At 31.9% G+C, this 12,520-nt stretch overlaps 1 protein-coding gene across 1 annotated transcript; it reads left to right on the top strand.

The window, feature by feature from the left end:
• The first annotated feature begins 10,454 nt into the window (after positions 1-10,454).
• LOC145109774 (transcription factor MYB83-like) lies at positions 10,455-12,004 on the top strand. The gene is made up of 2 exons (XM_079046938.1): positions 10,455-10,830; positions 10,948-12,004. The coding sequence occupies exons 1-2, from the start codon at positions 10,526-10,528 to the stop codon at positions 11,627-11,629; spliced, it is 987 nt and encodes a 328-aa protein (XP_078903064.1). The 5' UTR covers positions 10,455-10,525; the 3' UTR covers positions 11,630-12,004.
• Positions 12,005-12,520: the final 516 nt, after the last annotated feature.

Raw genomic sequence — 12,520 nt, 5'->3', positions numbered from 1 at the left:
TAATACATAACAATTACGAACTATGAGACATGTGAACCATCACACATGCGCCGCATAAAGGATAGTAAACCAACAATTCCTTACATATCTTACATAGTATCATAATAGACATTTGTACCCATATGGCTTGACATATCCGAGTCTATTCTCATCGAACTTCTATCTTTGAGGATGAGTGCTAATGTATCGCATACCGGTGCATCACGATCATATATATATATATATATATATATATATATATATATATATATATATATATAATATTCATTAAGTGACACATTTCTAGAATATGATTTTAACGATGTCATGTGACATTTTTGAAAATTCATTCACATTTAATATTTTAAAATATATATAAATATCAATATTCATATTTTGAATTTTAAAAGCCAAATCAAGATTTAAATTTTCAAATCATTAATCATTACCTTTTACATGTTCTATCTCTTATAAATAAATATAATATTGCCCTTCCTTTTTATCTCAAATGTTGTCCATTTTGAACTAAAACATTCAAATATTCTGAGCCACCAACTCCAATGTTACAACTTAAGTCCTTGAGTTATTGATCTCTTGCTACAGTTGGAAGACATCTTTCTACACAAATCATATAACAAAAATTGTTGAAGTAACTAAATATTTTTTAAATGTATAGGATGTATATTTATTTTCTGATTCTCAAAAGATAATAACCTTTTTTTTTATTTAGATCATATTATCGTATAATAATCTTAACCATCTTCTGTTCAAAAATAAAAAAACGAAATAAAATTATGAATCATTCAAGTCTGATTTATTAAAGTACAGTATTATCTGATATTGACAATCATACTTCAATATAGTTTAGTATTGAATTTTTAAAGTTTTTTTATTTTATCAATCTACTTTCATGGTCTATCTTTTAACATGTGGTTTCCACGGGTATATATATATATATATATATATATATATATATATATATATATATATATATATATATATATATATATATATATATATATATATATATATACAAACCCTTAAGGAATGGTAAATTTTTATTCTTTTGAATTTTCATCACACCATTTTGTAAAGGTTATTCTTTTGGTCCATCTTCTTTTATATATTAATCATAATATATATATATATATATATATATATATATATATATATATATATATATATATATATATATATATATAAACCTTAAGGAATAGTAAAGTTTCATTCTTTTAGATTTTCACCGCATAATTTAGTAAATGTTATTCTTTTGGTCCTCCTTTTATATATTAATCACAAACTGTTAGAGAATAGTAAAGTTTTATTCTTTTGGGGTTTTGACCACACTACTTTGTAAATGTTATATTTTTGTTCCTCATTCTTTTGACTTTCAATCCTGATCTGAATAAATGTTTTTTTAAAATGACATTTTTGGCCCAATACTTATTCTACTTTGACATTTGTGGTTATTTTTTTTTGGTTTTATTGTATTACGTATTGAATTTGTAGTGGATTTATTCACTGTTTGCTTTTTACTAGTTGTATTATAAAAGCTTGATATAATATTATCAAGTAAATAAAAGTACTTGTGACACATTAAATTATAATATCTATAAGAATAGATTAATTTAACCTCCAATGAATTCTGGAGTGTTTAGTATATTGGTATTCATACTAAATACAATAGTGCAAGATAGGAATAATTTAAATACAACAATATACCTATCAACTAGGAGTAATCAATCTTATCAATCTTATCGTTAATACCCCTCGTCAAGCTAGAAGGTGGTGGTGGACCAACACATAGCTTGGATCTGAAGTGCTCAAATAAAGGTCTTGAAAGACTTTTAGTAAAGAGATTTGCCGCCATACGTGTAGTTGGAACAAAACAAGTAAGTAGCTTGCCAGAGGTGACCAACTCTCATATAAAATGATAAGCAATATTAATGTGTTTGGCACGCTTATGGGCAACAAGATTTTGATTAAAAAAGATTGCACTCTTGTTGTTAGAATATAGACATGGCGTAGGAGATATTGGAATATGAAGTTCTCGTAAGAGATTAGTAATCCAAATGATTTCAAAAGTCGTGTTTGCCATAGCCCTATATTCTGATTCACAACTAGAACGAGACACAATATGTTCCTTCTTGGCACTCCATGAAACAATATTACCACCGAGAAATATAGAGTAGCCATAGGTTGAGCGGCGTGTCTCGATACAACGTGCCCAATCAGCATCCGAGTAGGCAATGAGAGGAATAACAGAATAACATTGGTAATTAAGACCAAAGGATAAAGTTCCCTTCACATATCGAAGAATATGCTTGACTGCCTGAAAGTGAGCTGTGGTAGGTGCATGCAAGAACTGACTAACTTAATTTACTACATAGGATAAGTCAGGACGAGTGATCGTGAGGTATTGTAGAGCACCCACAAGAGAACGATACAGAGTGTGGTCATGAAATAGGTCACCATGACTGTTTAACGCCTCACAGGTAGAGAGATGAGTATAGACTGGTTTTCCATCCAATAAGCCAGCTCTAGATAGAATATCTAAGGCATATTCAGATTAAGTAAGAAACAATCCATTTGTAGCGTGAACAATCTCCAGTCCCAAGAAATAGTTGAGTTTACCAAGATCCTTAATAGAAAATTCTTGATGTAATATAGCAATAAATGTTGTAATAACCGCCTGATCATTTCCTGTTAAGATTATGTCATCAACATAAACAAGAAGAAATATAATGTTGGAGCCTCGTTTAAACATGAATAGAGAAGGGTTGGCACGACTGCACGTGAAACCAACTTGAATTAAAAAGGAACTAAGGCACTGAAACCAAGATCTTGGAGCTTGTTTCAAGCCATAAAAAGCCTTTTTGAGATGACACACATGATTCGGAAAATATGGGTCAATGAAACAAGGTGGTTGTTTTATGAAAACACTTTCATTTAGATACCCATTTAGAAATGCGTTATTTACATCAAGTTGATGTAAAGTCCCGTTTTGATGAACCGCAAGAGAAACAATAATACGCACAGTAGAAACTTTCACAACTGGACTAAAGGTATGAGAGTAATCGAGACCCAGTATTTGTGTGAAGCCTTGGGCGACTAATCTGGCTTTGTAGAGATCTATAGAACCATCAAACCAATACTTTGTGAGAAAACCCATTTGGATCCATAAACGTTGGATTTAATTGGTCTAGGAACTAATTCCCAAGTTTCATTAGTTTGAAGAGCTTGTATCTCAACATGCATGGCGTCAAGCCATTTGGAATGTTTGGCGGCTCTTTTGAAACCTTTTGGATCTTTATGAGACAATAATGCCATATGTAAAGCACTTGAGGTGAGAGTTGTGAAGTCTAAGAATCGATGAGGCTTGAAGATACCAGCCTTTCCTCGTGTAATCATGGGATGTGTCGAGGCAGCAGGAGGAGGTGAGTCCTAAACAACAGAGGAAGGGGATTCCGGACCAGTGGATGCAGAAGAGATGGGATCAGAGTTCGCCGAAGACATGTCGACAACAGTAGAAGTCACTGAAATGGGTTTGCGAACAGATTCATCAGTACATAAATAACATGAGCTTGGACTCGTATTATCATTAGTCGAATAGGTGGACCACTAAGCTTTGATTGGTTTAGCAGTGGTGCACTTACTTCTTCAAAATATGATAAAGATAGATTAGTATCATTAGTCACATGAACGTCTCCATTGAACAGAAAAATTGTCTCATAAAACTTAGCATGTCGAGTGATGTAGATCATGGAAGTAGCCATATCAAGACACTGGTAACCTTTGTAAAAATACAGGGAATGCTATGTGGAGCATGTTGTGAGCTGAATAGTTCCTTAAATAGGGGAAGACCCGACATCCAAAGGTACTAAACACGTAAAAATTTGGCTGAGTGTGGAAGAGAAGCTCGAATAGTGACTTGTTATCTAGCATGTATGATATTAGTCGATTAATAATGTATACGTCAAAACTGAAAGCATTAACCCATAAGGATGTCGGTGCACCTGCATTAAATAACATGGCTAGCCCAGTTTCGGTGATATGACGATGTTTACGCTCAGCATGCCCACTTTGTTTGGGTGTATAAGGACATGAAATACGATGATGAGTACTATTTTCAGCAATTAAAGTTTTAACCTGGTTGTTTAAGAATTCAGTGCCACCATCACTTTGGAAAACCTTAACGTTGCATGAAAACTGAGTTTGAACAAATGCCAAAAAAGTTTTAAGAACCGTTTCAAAATCAGATTTGTGCTTCAAAGAATATAACCAAGTAAAACGGGAGAAATCATCAATAAAAATAGCATAATACATGTAACCATCGGTAGATAAAACTGGTGCAGGACCCCATAAATCACAATGAATCATATCCAACACATGAAAGACCGTTTTTCATTTAAAGAAAACGGAAGCTTATGACTTTTAGAAATCTCACAAGATGAGCAAATACCAGGTTTAGGTAAAAGAGAAGTAAGAAACAAATGACCATGTTTATGTAATAAAGAAATAGTGGAAAAAGTAACATGTCCTAGCCGACTATGCCAAAGCTTATAAGATGCCTTCAACCGAGTTGAGTTTAGTTGAGCAATCAAAGCTTTATGACCATGCTCAAGCACATAGAGTCCATTGTCAACCCTGCCCTTTGCTAGCACTTCCTTGGTGAGTCGTTTCTAATGGAAATTTTTTTTATTAGAGAATAACACATCAACAAGAGAATCATATGTTAATTTACTTATAGAAATAAGGTTCTTGGTAAGTTTTGGAACTACAAGAACATCAGCGAGATTTATATCTTTTGTAAGAGATGCATTACCAATTCATGATATATTGAGAATATTATCGTTTCCAAAGGTGACATGTTTATTCCCATTGTATGGAGTGAAGGTGGTAAGATTAATTGTTGATGGTGTCATATGTGTAGAAGCGTCAGAATCAACATACCAATCAGAAGAGTTATCATGAACATTACACTTAGCAGTGAAAGCATGGGCTAAGTTGGCATCAATTGTAGGATTGCGAGTTGCAAAAGTAGAAAGATTTGGGCATTAAGAGGCATAATGTATGTCTTTCCGGCACAGCTGGCAATGGGGAGTGCGACGGCCACGCCCTCGTCCACTAGAATGACCGCCACGAGAGAAAGGCAACCGGTGGTGTAGTAGTACCATGGATAGAACGAAGAAACAATTCGTGTCCTTCAGCCTGTAAAAGAAGATCACGAAAAGGAGGTCTTGGTTTTACAGCCCTATGTGCTGTTGAAAATGTCTCAAAGGAAAGACCGAGACCACATAGGAACCAGTGAGATTTATCACACTCTTCCACCAGTTGTCCAATTGCTGCAAGCTGATCAAAAAGTAATTTAAACTTCTTACCATAATCAGAGACAGAAGATGAACCTTTTTGAAGTTGCCTTAAGGAATCTTTGAGGTTTTGTATTCTTTCAACTGAGTCATGGTTGTAGACCGACTCAAGTGTAGTCCATACTTCTCGAGCAGTCGAAAGGCCTAAGATTTCTGCCATAGCCTCTTCTGTGAAAGAGAGGTGAAGAATTAGAAGTGCACGTTGATCAGCTTCATCCCAAACTGTTACCAAGGGATTAAGAGATTGCTTCTCTTCAATCAGAATCGTCTCAAAGGGACGAAAAGAAGTACCAGTAACATGAGCGAACAAGTTTTAATATTTAAGAAGAGGAAAGATTTGGTTTTTCCACAAAAGATAATTTGATGAAGAGAGCTTAATAGTAAGCATGTGCAAGATAGTGTTGGGGGATATGGTACCATCGTTGGAGGTGCTGCCATAAGCCATTGAGATCGAAAAGAGTAGAAAAAAGAAAAATAAAATAGGTCCGGCTTTAGAGAAGATGAATGGGAGAAGATCGATATATGGCTGATACCATATAAGAATAGATTAAATTAACCTCCAATGAATTCTGGAGTGTTTAGTATATTGGTATTTATACTAAACTAGATTATAACCCGCGTTAAACGCGGGGAACGCATAAAAAACATACAAATGTCTACAGATATTGCATAATAATTAAAAAAAATTATGGTTATTGGAATTATTGAAATTTGTAGAAGATACATTGAAATCGATAAATATCTATAATCGTTGAATGACCTCTTTGTATACAACATTTTTTGTTTTATTAGTTGAATAACCTTCCTCGTCACATATAGTTATGATATTGTTATATAAGCATAAGTATTCTAATTAGACGTTCCTTCCATAATAAGGTTACTTAATTTAAGCCTACATTGACAACCAATATATCGTTTTTTTCATTGCATTAAATATTGACAACTACAATATTTCATTTATTCAAATAAACTCATAGAGTATAATTTATGGAATGTTAAATGTTATATGGATTTAATTTTAGTATATCATCAATGGAAATTCTTTTCTAAATCATGATTGATTTATTTTAAATTGATTATGAATATAAGTGCTAGCTTTTATGTTTGTTCTTATTTATTTGGTGTTCGCAAGAACTTTGCATTAGTCTTGACGCAACTTTGAATAATTTTAGTACATCATCATTGTAATTTGGTATATCTATCAATTATATGAAATATCAAATAATGACATTTCATTACTATTGTGATATTATTGCATTTTTACTAATCTTAACGATATTATTTATTTTCTAATAATCGTAATGCTTTTACTAATTGTACTTACAAATATCCTAATATCTTATAATTTTTATCTTACTTTATAATTTTTCATAAATATACTATTTTCAAGATTGACTGTCTTAATAGTTTTTTTTTTTTTTTTTTTTTTGCAGTCTATTCAATTTTATATTTCATTGTACAACATCATCGTTTGTACGAGTTCTAAAATTTCATTTTAAAAATGCTTAATGTTTACATCTTGATTTTTTTTAAATAAACTTGTGTAATAATTATGGAATATATATCTTGTTTGTATTAACATTTACTTCCTTCACTAAATTAAATTCCTCATTAAACGGATATATTTTGGAAAGTAATAATTATAATGGGGCAACATTATCTAAGATATAAATGCTTGATATACTTTTTGAGGAAAAAATCGGGATCATTAAAAAAATTTATGTAAAGAAAATACAAATTTAAATTGGGTGAAATTATAGATGAAATTACTAACGGAAATTATTTTGGAGAGAATTGTATTTTGTAAAGTATAATACTATGACAAAATTCAAAATATGTATATTGTTGTGTAAATTTATAAATTTTATTGTTACTATGTAAAGATAAAACAAAGTACATTGATATGTTAAACAAAAAAAAATAATTTCAATGAACGTATGTAACTAAAAAATGGAAATTTGAAGATGAAAATTTATAACTTAAAAGTATGAAGACATGTGATAAAAAAAATATGTGAAAGAGCTCTAACCACCTTTGACCAATTTGTTAGTGAGAAGATCATAAATGGACCCTCTGATAATGATCAACGAATTACTTCATGTATAACAAAAGGTGAATTCTATAATTAGTGGATTCAAAATGTTTTAAGTAATGCTAAAATAAACATGTATATTGAAGTGTAGATGAACATGTCATTTTCATGAAAACGACATGTTTTATGGTATCATGTAGAAAAACACTTTAGAAAATAAAATGTTTTAAACACATATACTTAACTTAGATCCTGATCAACCAGACTCATCAACCGTTTCTCCCTTGAATTATTAATAATCACTTTCATGAGATTAGTCGACACAACCTGACCAAGAAAATCTTGAACAAAAAAATAAACTGTTGTTATATTATAGATGTGTAATACAATAAATATTTATGTGTAGATAAAGTAGAATGTTAAAATAAAATCTTACCAAATGCATTACGATTGTCGAGATTCCTGGCTATCAAATCCTGGAAAGTCACAAAATTATAAGGATCCACCATAACAGCAAAATCATTTGATACACGAACTTTGGTTGTTTCGTAGAAATTATATTTTATGCTTATGATCAACCAGCATGTAATCTCCTTCATTTCTGGCCATACCAAAACTACTAATTTCCCTTAAAGACCCTTCAACAAAGAGGGCTTCAAACGAACTAATGAGATTTTTTTTATTGTTGCTTGTATTTTAGTGCCATGTAAGTGAAAAGAAAATTAGTTAAGTTTAAAATTTTATAAATTAAAAGCAACATAATATTAAAAAGAAAAAATTGTACCTACGCGTCAATTAAAATCATGTCCAAGCTGTTGAACATGTTTGAGTTGTTTTTTAAGTTTGCTTCCAAAGCAAGAGTACTTAAACACGAATGTTTCAGGTTTCCTTGGATGCATCGATGTCAGCAACCTTATCAAAGACGATCTCATCGCGATTGTTTTGTGCCATGAGTGTAAAATGAAAGAGAAAACAATTAGAATTAGAAAGAACTTTTATATGAAAGAAAAGTGATGTATACAGTGTATTTATCTATAAAGAGGTATGAAAGTTATTATAGCTGTCAACAAAATTGTTTCCATATTTAATTTCAAAGAATGCATAAATAAATTATATATTATTTCCTATTAAATCAACCTAAAAGTGTAATAGGATCATACCAAAATATTTTAAAATCATACCAAAACTAACCGGATTTTTATGACATAATAGTTAAAAAAAATCATAATCATCTCTAATATATAAAAATAACATTTCCCTAATTAGTGTAAATTCCAAAGATAGTTAATTTCTATTTTGTTAAAGATACGTAATATCTTTTCCTGTTTATTTGAAAAGTTTCAGAAAAGTAGTTAACCGATTTCATGTAATTTGTGACAAAGAAAATCGAAATATATGAATACATATATTTGATATAGGAACAAAAAAATAATCGAAAAAAATATAAAAAATGGAAGAAGGTACTGACTTTGTACTGCACAACAGCGAATGTTTGAAGAAGAGAATGATGATGGAAGTTATAAACAATAAGAATGATGTTGTAGGAGAATGTTTGAAGAAAAACAACAATTGAAAATAAGTGTGAGTCACGGATTTAATGATGAATCGTATATGTATGTGATAATTTGAATATGATTTTTTGGTATTAATGGTTTCCTAATAAAAATAGATTTTATATTAATGGTTTACTAATATAAATCTTAATGGTTGATATTAATGCCTTAATTGAAATGGTTTGTTACTAATATGTTTTTAAAGCTGACCATATTAAAACATTTATAACCGGAAAGTCAATATTTAAAATATATGAAGATTTTATTGGAATTATATACATTCCATTTCAACGGATGTAAGTTAATTTTGTTTGACAATTGAAAAGATTTTATTGGAATTAAATACATTCCATTTTGGGAAGATGATGTCATCAATTTGATCTAAGGGTAGAAAAACATAAGATTGAAATACAATCAATGACCTAGATTGTTTAAGATGATGTCATAAGATTTCTCTTTTAATAATATTTAGAGATACAATACTACAATATAAGAATAATTTAAATACACCAATATGCCTATCAACTAGCAGTAATCAAACTTAATCAATCTTATCAACGTTAATAATATCAATACGAAGGTATGTATTTACTCATGACAAAAGTAAAGATACGAGCATATATTTCATTTTTCTTAAGATGTATAATATATATTATGTTTGATCTGTAATATAATGTAGATGTTTTTAACTAATAATCAAATATTTAAATGATTCACAAGTTTTATAAATAGTTAATTAATTGATACACACTTAGCAAAAATATAAACACCTAATAATTTTACCAAAGGTCTTTTAAAAGACATTTGAAATAGAATTTATAAAAAATATTACATACACTTTTTTTATTCTGCTTACATGATTGTTCGCGAAAGAGTATTAGTTTGCTGACAGTTAATTTGCTTAGGAAGTGGTTTACCTCGAATTAAACTCGGACATAATTTTCCCTTTTGTCTCGTAGTCTCAACTACTTCCATAAAAAAACATTCATGTATAATTATCTTCCATTTTGTGGCATTGTTAACAAATTAAGACTCCACACTGCACGAAAAGTACACGTGTTCAGCCAACGCGGACAAACTCAGAACACACACGATGGCTTCTTCAAGCGGCAATGGTGATGATCAAAGTAATGTTTGTGGGGTTTAACCAGGAGAGAGACAGAGATGGAGGTGTTGCTAATCTATAGGTTAGAGTAGAAAACGGGCTGTAGGTGGACCTCCTCTGACACCCACACAGCCAGGAGAGAGAGAGAGAGAGAGAGAGAGAGAGAGAGAGAGAGAGAGAGAGAGAGAGAGAGAGAGAGAGAGAGATCATTATGTGAAGTGGAAGCAATATGGTATGTATCAATTCTCATATACATATGATGATTACCTTGTGAGTGAAGATAAATGCATCAAAAAAAGACAAGCTTGAGTCAAAGACAAGAACACCAACCGTCACCTTTCCTCTCTCTTCATAGAATAGTATCCGTATATATCTATACATCAACATAAACATATGTATTCTTATTCTCTCAACAAAAAACTTAACTTTGGTGTTCTGTTGTCTGGGGATCAAAACGTATAGTAATTAAGTACATAAATCTCCTGCAATGAGAAAGCCAGACCAAACTGGGAGAGAAAAAGTTTGTAGTGATAATGCTGTTAGCAAGGGAATAATGTTGAAGGTTCGAAAGGGGTTATGGTCACCTGAAGAAGACCAGAAGTTGATCGATTATATGTTGAAGAATGGACAAGGTTGTTGGACCGATATAGCCAGGAATGCTGGGCTTCAAAGATGTGGAAAGAGTTGCCGCCTTCGTTGGATCAATTACTTGAGACCCGATCTCAAGCGTGGCTCATTTTCTCCCGAAGAACAAGACATGATTCTTCATTTGCATTCGATTCTTGGCAATAGGTACGTAGATATATGTATATACATGTTCCCCCTTCCATCTTGGTTTTGTAGTTATGCATATATGATCACATTTTAATTAACAACATTATTAACTTGTGTTTATTTGTGCAAATTCAGGTGGTCACAAATAGCTGCACGTCTTCCAGGAAGGACAGATAACGAAATAAAAAATTTCTGGAACTCAACAATAAAGAAAAGGTTGAAGACCAACATGAGTGACGCCTCCACGACCTCGACAGATAATAGTATTGGCGAGTTGTCTTTAGACGCAAGCACAGGTATTACAGGAGGGGATGGTATGTTCATGTCGATCCATGACTATGAGATCATGACCATGTGCATCGACTCATGTTTGACATCGCAGAATAGATCATTATCAATGCATAATAATCCCCCTATGCTCATGGAGGGTCATGACTATATTGGTCATTTGCCACCATTGATTATTGATAACAGCAACTGTGACACAAATGGTGGATCAAGTTTCTTGAACAGCTCCGGATGTGGGGATTATGTTGAAGTACCCAACATGTTTGGAATGGAAAATGGCATTACTAACCCTGCAGTGATCAACAGAGTGATTGAAGGGGATGTTAATGCTACTGTTCATCATCATGCGTTGGATAAAAAATCAACCCATGTTAATCACCATTTCAATGGGGGTAGTGATGGAAATATGAAAGTGGAGGAGGTGGTTGGCTTTGGAAATCATTGGCCAGGAGAAAGCTTCAGAATTGGAGAATGGGATTTGGAGGGTTTTTTTCCCAATGTTTCTTCAATACCTCATCTTGATTTCTAGAACAAATTAATATGCCCACGTACCCCACCCTTTCTTTTCATATCATCTTTATTTTTGACAAAGGTTCGTAAATCAAGATTTTGGGTACAGAGGTATTTGTAATGTCACCGAAAATGTCAGGAAATCGGTACGATCGATAGTAATATCAATCTTTGATCTTGCAAGAAAAATGTGAATAGTTGAAGTGTAAAAGAAAATAAAAACGGGCTTAATTTGGATGCAGAATAGTCAAAGTTGTAGCATTTGTGTAGAATACATAATGGAGTTGTTTTAGGAGACGAGGGAAGGCATAAAAGATATATAGAAAATTATGTACAATTGAAACGAAGTGAAAAGTAAAAGTTTGTTAATCTGAGATTGTTTTGTAAGTGTGTAATCAGCAACTACTGAAATATATATAGGAAAATAGTACTCTTTCTGTATGCACATCTTTTGTACAATCGTTACTATTAATTTGATACAAGGCCATTGTTATATATTCTGTATGTATGTGCTTGAGTTTGTATCTCGTGATATTGTGTACATACATTTGTTATTAAGGGAAAATTGTTTGATACCTGGTACATTGTGCATATTTAAATGAGCTGCCCTATAATGGTAATCGTCGTTGTAGACTCTGAAATTCATATCTGTTGGTAGCAATTGCGATGATCTAGATTCTAGAACATGTTTTTGCTTGTGTGGCTACAATGTATCGACCTTTCAATGATATTATTTTTAACAATATGTCGTCCCTGGTTACACTAGTTAAATCATTTACAATGGAAACGTACAACCGACAAACCAGTTAAATAATGTAACTACTTTATCTCCTCCATTTGAATAATAACCACATAAATAATGTAACTACTTAATCTCCTCCATTTGAGCATAATATGGGAAACCATTTGT

This window comes from Lactuca virosa, chromosome 4 (assembly GCF_052849685.1).
Source record: "Lactuca virosa cultivar CGN04683 chromosome 4, Lactuca_virosa_CGN04683_v6, whole genome shotgun sequence".
Taxonomy (NCBI): Eukaryota; Viridiplantae; Streptophyta; class Magnoliopsida; order Asterales; family Asteraceae; genus Lactuca; species Lactuca virosa.
The sequence above is the reverse complement of the archived record's forward strand: the minus strand, read 5'-3'. Positions and strand labels throughout refer to the sequence as shown.

Coding starts and splice junctions, on each gene's coding strand:
- LOC145109774 (XM_079046938.1), top strand. CDS start 10,526: ATGAGAAAGCCAGACCAAACTGGGAGAGAAAAAGTTTGTAGTGATAAT. Junction 10,831..10,947: donor CATTCGATTCTTGGCAATAG/GTACGTAGATAT, acceptor GTGCAAATTCAG/GTGGTCACAAATAGCTGCAC.